General features: G+C 35.9%; 1 protein-coding gene across 1 annotated transcript in view; it reads left to right on the top strand.

Annotated features, from left to right (window-relative positions):
• HGF (hepatocyte growth factor (hepapoietin A; scatter factor)) overlaps window positions 1-12441 on the top strand; it is a 57637-nt gene that overhangs the window by 6793 nt on the left and 38403 nt on the right. Inside the window, exons 2-4 of the mRNA XM_009883001.1 lie at window positions 6076-6239; window positions 10963-11075; window positions 11674-11788. Coding sequence (XP_009881303.1) covers window positions 6076-6239; window positions 10963-11075; window positions 11674-11788 — 392 coding nt within the window. The remainder of the gene's footprint in view (window positions 1-6075; window positions 6240-10962; window positions 11076-11673; window positions 11789-12441) is intronic.

Below are 12441 nucleotides of genomic sequence, written 5' to 3'. Positions count from 1 at the left end.
TGAGAACTGTTGCTTTATTTCAAACCTTGCTCATTGACTTTTCTTCTTAGACAAGCTTTTACCAAATGCAGTTTTATGCATATAGTTAAGCATACTTTATTTTTTATTTTTGTATTAAATTGTCACTATCTATACTGAGATAAGCATTCAGCTTTGATACCTATTATGAAAAACGTTTTCTGACACTGATAATCCGTGGTTTTGCAGATTTTTGCTTTGTACATTTTATGGAGATCTAACATTTGCTTCTTTCTGTTTTTTCCATTCAGATACATACTTATGAATAACTTTGCTTGGGTATTACCATGCAATTTTTCTTGAGTATGATGTTCCCTGATAAATTGTTTGCTACATTTATTGTGTTGAACTGTGCTTTCCTGTGTTTATTTCAGATGTGTTTAGGGTTGGGCTTTTTTTCTTTTCTTTTTTTAGTCTTTCATATAATGGTAGGTTTCTGATTATTTTTTTTCCCCCCCTAAGTTTTAAGTCACATGAAATTCAGCTCTCATATTAATTTTTTTCTAGCCCATTGGGGAAATCCAGTTTATTTTGGTTTTCAGTGATGATTGTTTGCAAAATTAAGTTAATAGCTAATCTCATTTTGACATTCTGACCTGGTTATCACTTATAACACAAATAATTCAATCTCTAATTAGTCCATCTGTTAACTGCTCAAGGTCAAGTGACTTCATTTCATAATAAACATGATGCAAAACATTAAACAGAGATTTAAGATACCAATTGATATTAAAGGGGCTACGTCTCTTCTACATTTCTGAAGTAATTGTGTCGCTTTATATGATAATTTTTCTTTGCTGGAATATATTTTGAATCTTCAGCTTCTCTGAGCTTCCTACACAGTGTGTGGACAATTTCCTTCTTTCAGGTTTTGTCCTCAGTGCCATCTCATTTTGCATTTCATTGCACTATTTGGAAGGACTGCAGCTGATTCCTGCAGTTCTCTGACAGTATCTTCCAGCCTAAGGAATTTAGATATTTTCATTTTCTTTTTTTTTTTTTTTTGTTTTTCCCCCAAAGATTTAGTTTATCTCTGACACCTAACAAACAGCTGTTATGTGACTGTCCTCTTTTTTTTTTTTTTTTTTTGACATTGAAAATTATAAAAGGTCTTTTTTCACCCATGGTATGAAGACATATCCAACTTACATACATCAGTAACTATGCTAATAGAAAAAAAACAGTTCATTACTCCAGACAGTTGAAAGTTTAACTCAGCAAAACAAATAACTATCTAGTAAAATGCTGAAGTTCTGCAAGTGTAAACAAACAGAATAAGGAAATAAAACTCCATACCAAGCCATCAAGATTTCATTAAGAATCTTGATTTAAATGTAAACTGTTAATTTAAACATATTTCTCTTCTCATTTGGGAAACTTGGTGTTGAGTTTTGATGTGTTTGTTCTGTATAATAAAGTGGGATGCAAAATGAGAAAGAAATGAAAGGAATGAGGCCTCTCACATTATCACAAGACTTCACGATGTGAAGTTAGTGCTTTAAGAAAGCAATAACTGTTGCATAGACTAGAGTGAAACTTGGAAACACTGGAAGCTGACATGCCGGATGCATCATAAGTCCTGTTTAATAAAAACTTTGTAGAGCCTATGACAAGTCCATAAAAGCGGAGATTTTTCTCAGGGAGAGAGCCAGTATGGTCCAGTTGTACTCTATAAGGCTGTAACTCCTAAGCCTAGATGTACATCTGTGTTAGAAAAGGCTGGGCTGGCAGAGGAAGGAGAAAGGGATTACCAATGAGGTAAATAAAGCCAGATAATTTCATTGCAAAATTTTGCTGTAGACAATACAAGTAGTTTTTTTCATCTCATTAAAATGGGCAAAGGTGATCTTTAGGCCTGTTGGTATCCTGTATGCTATTTTGGTTACTGCAACAATGGTATCATATTGGCTATATTAGTGTTTTACTACTAAACAGCTAATGCAAAATTACTACAAAACAGCTAATGTTTTGTGGTCAGACTAAGACCTGAGAGTCTGAAACTTGACTTGCTTAGGTATTTGAACTCTAAATGGCCTGAAACTGGATTTATACTGAATTTCTTGACTCCTATATAGCTCAGTATCAGACCTATTGTTTTCTGCAAGATGTGAATTTTTAATTAGATATAGAACATAATCACAACTCAGTTTCAGGACTGATTGGTGTGGTGCTATGGGAGCCCAAAGCCCTTTTTGGTGTGGGACACAAGGACAGAAGAGAAAAAAGAAATTACTTTGCTGCCATTTTCCTGTTAGCCCAGTGGTTAGAAAATATCTGGAAAGTAGGAAAGATTAAAGTACAAACACCTTTGCTCATTCACACCTATTTCTCTTCTTAATCAAGAAATTGTCTGAATTTCTATGATATTGAATATTATAGTGTTCATTACTCCCAGTACTTGCTGTTTTACTGGTTCTATTTTGTATAAATAGAATTAAAACTGTAGTTAAGTAGGTTTTAGAATAGAGGTACTGCAACCTCCTAGTGAGTTTTCTCACCAAAATGCTGTGGAATAATAATTATCCCTGGTTACTGATTTGGCATGGACTGGAACTACTCAAGACAAGGTATTGCTGGAAATCTTTTCCCCCACGTGCTCTATAGTTTGAGCAGTCTTTGTTAATGCTTAGTATCTGAGAAGATTACACAGAAATCTCATATGAAAAGAGTCACAAGGGAACCCGAAGTTGGGTTCTTGTAACTCCCAGGTAAATGCCTTTCACTGTGAGGAACATTTTTTCTTCACTAAATATTTAAAGCATTTTATGAAAATGGAAGAGGTCTGGCAAGGAATCTGTGGAAATCCCAAAAGAGATTATGGAGTACTTATCCATAGAGCAAATGTGGTACTTCCCATTTCCTTGGGCGTTGGCTGAGCTCTTATTTTTTCTGTTCAACCAAGGTTGCTGTCATGTTAAGAAATAGAAAGAGGCACCACTCTCATCTTTTTGAGGAATATTTTAAGGTGACCGAAGAAATATTTTCAGTTAGTGGTTATTTCTGTTGAAGAAAAAAGTGTTGATTCATATTTGACTGGATTCTTTTGTGCTTGAATCAGCTGCTATTATTTTCAAATATAAGTGGAATATCAGACTTCCTTAGTAATATGATATTCAACTGCAAGAAAAGTCAGAGGTCATGGCCCACAAAATAACAAAAAGTCCAGATTAATCAAAGTTTAGGAAACTGAAATGAATGGCAATCACAAATTAGGAACATTAGTTATAGCATATTGCATGATAACCTTTAATGTAGAACATTCCTAGGGCACTAATTGATTTAAGATTTTAATAGAAAAAAACACCTAATTTGAAGTAAAAAGGCTCAATTATTTTCATCTATTTTGTTGTTAGAGTTGTAAAAGTAATGCTTTGCATTATTCTAGTGGTTCTAACAGTCACACCACAGATGCATTTGGCCCTTTGCCTTTTGGATTATAGGCAAGTCATAGAATGTTGTTGTTTGAAAGCTAAAGTAAATCAGGCTGTTATGAATTGCTAAATGTAAGATCAAACTCATAATCCTCTTTGGACAACTGCTAGGAAAAGAAGCAAAAAAACCCCCAGAACTGTGAACCATGTTTTTCAGGCAGAACAGAATTTCTTCTTTTTTTTAATCATACTCTTGCATGTTAGCTGGTGAGTTTAAGAAGCTGTTATCATTGGGAATTAAGATAATGACACTTATCAGTAGATGTGAAATTTTAGCATCAGGAACTGAAAGAAAATACTTTGATATTTCTGTACAGATTCTTACCTCCGTTTGACATAAAAGTCTTGGCTGAGACAACATAGAACTAACAAATATGTCTTGTAAGATAATAGATTGAGAAATTTACCACAAAAGCTTTATAGAAGACTTGTTTTTCTGGGGTTGTCTTAAAGACCAGATGCAATTCTTTTTGCAGCACTTCAGCTCTAGCACAGGTACAGCAAAAAATAAAACAGCTTCAGTGTAGACACAACGGCTTCCAGTAACCGGGTACTGATACTTAAGGCAAAAGTGTCCTCACAGCATTTCCCTAAACATAATGGTTCATTTTGGGTGCATGTGCACTGCGCTAGCACAAAGGCTGAAAATGCTTAAGAGAACTGGTATGATTTCCTAGAACTGCACCAAAAGTATGAACACTTGATTTTTCATCAAAAGCTTTTTCATATAATAATAACATGCATTTGGTGGTAAATAAATTACTTTTCCTGAAAAGCACAGAATCACAGAATCATTTAGGTTGGAAAAGACCTTGAAGGTCATCAAGTCCAACCATAAACCTAAGCTGAAAATGTTTGTAGTTGGAATTAAAATTGTGAGCTATTAGGTGCAGGGGAATAGCAGAGTTAGCCTTCAGCAGTTTAAAAAGAAAGAGGATAGGATGGGGTGAAGATTATTTTATAGGGGCATTGCAGTAGAGATATTCTACTCCTTTGATTTTTTTTTTTGTTTTTTTTTTTAAAGGCTGAAGCTTGATGAAATCTAATTTAAATGTCTTTGGTGTATTTTTAGGTGTCTTAGGGATAACTCACCACTGAGAGGTGTGATTTAGCTGAATCCAGTGAAAATGTGATCACACTTAATGATCAGGATGGAAGTTCTGCAAAGGGAACACCCTTAAGCCCTCTTTGGCTTTACAATATGCGGAGCTGGCAGTAACTCCTTCAGCACCTCAGCTATTCCAGTTTACAGAGTTATTCTGAGCTTCTGCATAGAACGTGCCAAGCAAAAATTTACTGGCTTAAGTGCACTCTGCACTTGCATGAGGAATCATCTATTCAGGATAACCGAGCTCTAGGCTGACGTTTCATATATTTGAAAGACTCTGGCAAAATTTAATAAATTGGTGCTAAGCATTCATGTTCTATCATTGTTTCAGATTCCGTAGAGAAAAATGAAAGGACAGCAGTGAAAACAGTTATATGGAAGGAAGTTATGAAAAATACTATTACTCACTTTGAAAATTAAGGAGGGATTCATTCACTTAACCTTACCTGCATTAGCCATCTAATCCAAAAAGATCATCTGGGATCATTGAGTGAAATAGACGAAATAGATCCAAAGGGCAATTTGTCCTCCCTATGTTACTCATCTGTCAGAACAGCGAGAATCACTCTCCAGAGGTACTCATCTGCCTTCACTGACGATGGAGCAGCCTACACTGGCAGATTGGTTTCTATGGAAAAAAAATAATATACATATGGATTGGGAAAATTGTGGCTTTTTCTTGCAAAAATCAGAGACTTTTCCTCTTGCACTTCATCCAAACACCTCTAGCCAATCTTCCCTGCTCCATTGTATACCCCGTCCGCTGGGCCTTTGAACAGAGACATGGAAAACATATCAGTGCATTCTTTATGGCAGAAATCTTTGGAAAAGTGCAGACTATTCCTATGCTATGGCCTCTGCCACCCCTCATCTTGTTTTCTGTAGGCAAAGACATCTAATTCAGTCATGCCTGAACTGGACACAACACTCGCACTGAGTCTTCCCTGGAGCTGAGGGAGTACAAACGATTACTTCATGTCACTTCCAGGCTCCACTTCTTTTTAGAATTTGTGATGAAAAGTTTGTTGGTTTAAGAACAATTTCTCGCATTCAGATCATGTTTCTCCATAATATTTAAATCCTTTTCCTTCTGAGAGTAACTACTCTCTGTCCATCCAAAAAATTCCTTTGTTCATCTTTTTCACTTGAGTTTTTCATGGAAATATTGATCTCAGGTTATTATTATCAGGCATATTTTGGGGGTTCTGAAAAAAATTACAACAGGTGAAAAATGTTCCTCTTACCCTTTTCTAGCATTATGCAAGTCTTTATTTGAAATTAATTTTGCTATAATTTCTACCATACTTGTTTTTAAGAGTGGAGATCACCATCAAAAATAATCAGTTCTTCTCAGGTATCTGCTTGTGCCTTATTTTTGTGAATTTCTCTATGCTTTAGGTACCAGTGTTCCTATAGTTCCTAATAAATAGTATTCATATCTAATGCCAGCTTTAATCTCAGCACTCTTCTTTACATTGGTATTTACTTTTTTTTCCCTTCTTTGCTTCTTTCTTAGAGGGTAAAGGAAAAAGGAGAAATGCTCTTCATGACTTCAAAAAAACAGGAGAGTTGATGCTCATTAAAGTAAACAAAACACTGGAAGTAAAAACCAAGCTGTTAAATACCACTGAGCAATGTGCCAAGAGATGCAGCAGGAACAAAGGCCTTTCATTCACTTGCAAGTAAGTTATGTAGCTCTATTATATTATTGGTTTTTTTTCTTAATGGAACCTATATAGCACCCTTTGACCAAAGGTCTGTCTATAATTGTCATCAGTGGTAGCTTATACTGAAGACAATCTAGATTGTGCTTTTTGCTTTCCATGATCTTGCTCTACCTGTCTAGAGACTGTTAGTCTTTTCTGAAGCTTTATCTGAGCTGTTCTGTCTTCGTAGCTTGTCCAATCTGTAATCTTTTCCGTAACATAGCTGAAAAAAACGTACTCCTATTAAGATACGGATGACTTGTGCAGCACTGTAGTGTTCGGTGAACATTTCTGAGATTTTTATGTCTCTTATAAAACGGTTATTGTCACACATCACAGCTGCAGTATTTCAGCACCACTTCAGACCATATTCTGTCTTCATTCTTTGCACATTACTCCCACTGAAATCAATGGGAACCTCACACATGGAGCACAGATACATGCACTGCTGAAGTTCACTGGCAAGTGCTACGAATCTGATACAATGGAATCAAACCTTCTGGGCTGCACAATCATTACAAGTATAGGATAGCTATTCTTCAGCATCTGCTGTCTCTTAGAAACACATCATGCAGCTGATTGCTTGTCTGCCTTCTACATATTCTCTACTATTTTTTGGAACAAATCACTATTATTTTTCCCATGTATTAGACTTAAATTATCCCCCTGGCCTCTTTTAGTCTAGACTATTAGCAATAAATGAAAGGACATGAATGCAGGAGAATCTTGGAGAGAATGGATGGCTTCTGTACTGGTGAGTACTGAGCTAATGTGAGCGTGATCTTGAAACATAAAAGTTTTCACAATCACTCCAAATGAAAGCTAGACCAAATGTGATAACAAAAGCTCTTCTTTGGCAGAAAAGGTCCTCGTCTTTAATGTAATCCGTCTTTAAGCCTCTAATTCCAGTGTTGCAAGACATAGTTTGTATTGTTTTGTACTTTGACTATTTATATATGTAAACAATGAACAGATCTTACTTATTTCTGTTAGAAAATATTTTCCAGGCACTAATATTTTTCACATGGTTCAAGACACTCCTTTTCCTATTGGCAGAGCTTCCAAGGATATCATTGCCAAGTGGATCAGGTTGTATTCAAGAGATCCTTGAGTTCTGATGGTCAGCAGCGAGCAGTGTTATAAAATTAGGTTTCACAGTATAAAAAAAATTCTGAATGATGCCAAGCAAACAATTCTGTATTCCAACATCTGCTTAGGAAAATTGTCTCAATCTAGTTGTAGCTGCTCTGGCTGGTATGTTTTGTGATATGAAAATAAAAAGTAGGCTAATATATTTATAGATTATATTTTACATGAATAATAATCTAGAATCTCCCCTGATTTGTGATTTTTTTTTTTTTTTTTTTTTTTGGGGGGGGACAGTGTCTGATGGATTTATTCAGGGGGCAAATTCTCTCTGCCGTAATCTGGCAATAAAGCAACACAGAAGAGCCATGAGGGACTTTGAGAACACAGCTTGGAAGAATCCTACTCACAGATAACACAATTGCAATCAGTCATGTACCTATTTGCACTGAAGATGAAAAAGAATTGCAAATCTGACTACTCGTGCTCTGAATTTCCAATTTTTCCCTCACTTTTTTAGCAAGGAAGGCTAGCAGCAGAGGTGTAGGTGGTGAGCTCTTGCCTGTGCTATCACTGTGCAGCACAGCAAGATGGATTTTCTGTATCTGGGAACATTCTTGTGGTTTCCCATTTGGCCCCAGATGAGTCCTGTTGTAGTGTGCATAGTTCTTCGATGCTACTGTAAACACATATTTGACATGTGTTCCCTTTTAAAGGAATCAGTGATTACTAATGTTTCCCTTTTATTCCTACGATCCCCAGTCTTTAACTTCATACCAACATATGGTTACTACAAGGTGAAATTTGTTGCCAATTTAAATTAAAACAAATTAGTTTACTGGTTGCTGTGGGAGTATTCTAAAATAAGAAGACAATTAACACAAAATGGCATTTTAAATACTTGAAATGCAAGACATGGATTTTCCTTTGTTTATTGACATTTTCATGCCTTGATTCTGGTGCTCCATATCCATGCAGCAGTTCTCCATCACTTCAGTCACAGTACTGTTGTTTTATTTTCTGGATGCAAACTCAGCTTGTTTGAGATCAAACAAAATAGAAATACTTTGTAAAATAATTGTGACAATAGCACTGGTAGCAACAACCTGTGGCTCTGTGCCCTGTGAGGTACATAAGCAGGAAGAAAGTTGGGTTTCTTTTCTTCCAGAAAGTGGTAAAGTATCACACTGCAGGCACTACAGACCTATAAATGATCAGCCATCCGTTATTTCCTGGGGGAAAAAAAATGAAGACAAATTTTGATTTATTTATGATAAGTTTCTGGATTACTTGCATGTAAATTGTTAGTATTTGACAATTATTGATCCTTGCGTTTTTTAACTCTGACACCTTTTTGTTGGAGATAATATATGCCACATCTCAGAATGGACCTTTCCTCTTTTTCCTTGCTATCATGCTTTTGCAGATCTTGATCATTTCCAACTGAGTTGCAGGATCCTTATCTAGATTTGTTTCTTCTTCATAAAGTTATTCCTAAAATCCCCCATCAAAGTATCCCTTAGACTCACTTACCTTGTCTTTTTGACTTCATAACTCTCGGTGCATCATTTTCTGCCTTCCTTATTAGCTTTATTAACCCACTGCTAAGCTGTTCTTATTCCTTTGTTTCACCACCATTTGCAGTCCATTATTCCCACTCTTTTCCTGCTGTCATCCTTGCAGCTTTCCCACTACATTTCTTATGGTCAAGAAAAAGATAATATAATTACAATTTTATTGGCTATGCACATGACTTGCAGACCTGTCTCTTCCTTACCTACAAAGCTGTGCCTGTCTTACCCTTAATTTCTGCTTAATTTCTGGAATGTCTTTGTATTTACACAGAAAGGGATTCCAGTATAGACCACAGGATTCCAGTATCAGAAAATCTAGCGGCTATCTCAGTAGAAATACCAACAACAAAAATTGTTGTCATCAGCAGGATCAGTAGAAGAAAGTCCAAGAATTTGCTTAAATATGTTGACTTTGGAAGTGTAAAAACCCTCCAGATTTGAGTCCAAGAAAAGATTGTTAGAAACTTTTATGTGCAGAAGTGGCTGAAGACAAACTGGAAAGAAACCAAAAGGCAACTGAAAGGCAAAAACTGAAAGAAATGTTTGTAAACAGTGCGTTCTGCATTCCCACTTTAGGAGGGAGGAGGGGAAAGGAGAATGTAATTGGAAAGGCAGGAAAGGTCAAGGATATTTTTGTGAAGATGGAGTTAGAGGCACTTGGATACGTTCATATTTGAGAACTCGCCAGGAGAGAACAGAAGGCTGAACAAGGGCAGAAGGATGAAGGTTAGCAGGTTGGAAACATTTGGAGTCAACAGAGTAGAGAGAGCAGTTGGATGAAAAATCTGTTTGGTGATGGAAACGATAATGAAGAGGATGTTTGAAAGAGAGAAGAGTGGGGAGTTTGGATAGGATCTTGTAATATTTTTAACTGAAGCCAGCAAGATCTCACACAGAAAAACTTGTATGGCAAGAGGGGAATTAAATGAAGATCAGTGAGTTTTGTGTTGGGGGACATAGTGCTCAGTAATATGGCATAGCCACACTACAGCTTAAGTACAGGAAACTTGTGTGTCTTTTGGATATTATCAAGTAGTGTTAAAATGCCTTCTCAGGTCAGAATGAAATATCTCAGAAGGTTTGGGATGACTGAGAGAAATGTAGACTTTGTGGTGGGCTGGAGACAATAGTATCATGTCAGTGATTTGTTATTTGGTTCTAATGAGAAATTAAGGGGAAAAAAGAATTTTTCAGTGTTTTGTTGTTGGTTTTTGTTTGTCTGTTTTTCTTGCTGGAATAACTGTTGCCCCTGTCCAGGCAGTCAACTGTATTTATACAATCCTTTAAAATATTTTACCTACATTTAAGGGATTTCCTTTCAAAATGATGTTAGCAGAAAATGATCAGCACATTTCATTTAAAATATTGAAAGAAAAAGTTTTTACTCTTACGATTTCTATTTGGCTTTCTCCCCCCACCCCAAATCCACTCATTTCAGAACACATTGTACTCTATCCTTGAAAGCAGTTAAAAATAAGAGAAAAAAGTAAACAAAAGCCAAGCAAGGACAAGCTGTAGGTACACTATCACAGTTTAGATTATTCATAAAAATAAAAATAATCTTGTTTTTAAACAGCTCTGTTGTTCTAGGCAAGAAACAGACTCCTTGTGCTTGAATTTTCCGCAAGCCATCAGTGTGGGATACTTAACTGTTTCAGAGGTATATTGTAAGCACAGCAAAGAAGATGTTTTAGAGTCTTCCTTTTTTTTTTTTTCCCCAGAAAGCAGCACAACTGGGGACGCAAATGCTGTCTCAGTCACATTTATCTCACTTTTAAAATAAAGATCTTTAATGACAAGGGAACTTTTAGATTAGTGTGAACAACCAAGCTGGTATTTAATGTAATGGCCACATCAATTTAATTTCTTTGTTTCTTTGTTCTTGTCAGCACAGTTGTGGGTTTAAATAGTAATTTGGGCTGTTTCTCTGACTTTCCCAGTAAAAATAAATCTGATGTCATTGCATGCTCCTTGGCAGACCATGTTTCATTATTATAAACCACACAGAGATTTTTTTCTCATCCAGATTTTCTTTGCAGGGCCTTTGCTTATGACAGAGTTACAAAACGGTGCCATTGGTTATCCTTCAACAGCTTGACAAATGGTGTGAGAAAGAAGCAAGACCATGCGTTTGATCTGTATGAAAAGAAGGGTAACTGATTTATTTACTGATTTTGTTTTTCCAGCTATGGAGGGGAAAAAAAAGCTGAGGTCAGTCAGTGACTTTTTGGCTGTAAGACTATTCTGGGCATGGGATGGTTTTACGCATTTTGAAAGCTGCATCCTACAGTTTTATTTACAAATATCATGGGTTTGCTGTCATGCAAGTTCATCTACATACTTGCTCTTGGTCAGTTTTCCAACCTACATATTTTCCTACCATCATAGATACTAGTCTGAACTGCTACTTCAGTTTACTGCTTAAAAGTTCAGTTGTATAAGTTACTGTTATTGACTTAGTATTTCTTTTATTTACATCATTAATTAGTGAGGGACTTAAATCATCAGACATAAACTTTTGGTCAATCAGACACTTTGGAAATATTTTCAGTAGCTTTCTTTGGGAAGTTAGCAGTCAATATTTTGAAAAAAAAATACAAGAATGTATGTGGACAATTAAACAATATTTTGAGTAATTAAGTATTTATAGGCTATCAGAAATACATTATTTTTATGTGAAAAATGATGATGAGCTCTAATTTTAAATACATTAAGCAAACCCTTAATTTTCTTCTCTTTTCTTTCAATAGACTATGTCAGGAATTGTATAATCGGAAAAGGAGCAGACTACAAAGGAACAATATCTGTAACCAAAAGTGGTATCCAGTGTCAAGCCTGGAATTCAATGATCCCCCATGAGCACAGGTAAGAGTTCAGGAGTGGAGACAATGTCAGCAGCGCTCAGGCAGTTTCCATAAAGCATGGCTTGACTTATTAGCAGGCAAAGAATGTATGAGAAAACTGACCTTAGTCAACAAAATCTCTTAGGCATATTCTCGCCTTTCCCCAAGAGATGCTGTACTCCAGATCTCAGAAAATCCTTACCTTCTTGGGCTTTCTCCAAAGAGGTCTCTCCTAATGCCAGTCTGTGTGTCTGGATCCCTTCCTTTCCTGTGTCAGGTTTTCAGGTTTTGGGTTGTTTTTTTTTTTTTTTTTTTTTTTTTTCTGTTTATATCCTTTTGATCTCTTAGCTACTGGCAGAAACAAAGCATCTGCGTAACTTCAGCCTGAGGTCTGGAAGTTTATCGCTGTTTTCTAATCAACTTCTTGGAAATGGGTAATTTTAAAAAATACATTACTAGGAAGTGAGGGATATTAGAGATATTAGCCCTTCTATTTTATCAGTGTATAATTATTGTTACTATGTTTTGCATAGTTACTATTAATTATCTATTATTTGTAGATTACATTAAACTCTATAAAGCATTTAGACCAGGCAACAAATACATGGAAAGGACTGAACAGATTATCGAAATCCTTTCCTTAAGATCACACGAGAAATAAGTAAAGACTGATGC

Source organism: Charadrius vociferus, unplaced genomic scaffold (genome assembly GCF_000708025.1).
Source record: "Charadrius vociferus isolate BGI_N301 unplaced genomic scaffold, ASM70802v2 scaffold32, whole genome shotgun sequence".
Classification (NCBI taxonomy): Eukaryota; Metazoa; Chordata; class Aves; order Charadriiformes; family Charadriidae; genus Charadrius; species Charadrius vociferus.
Note: the sequence above shows the minus strand (reverse complement) of the source record. Positions and strands in the feature narration are given on the sequence as shown.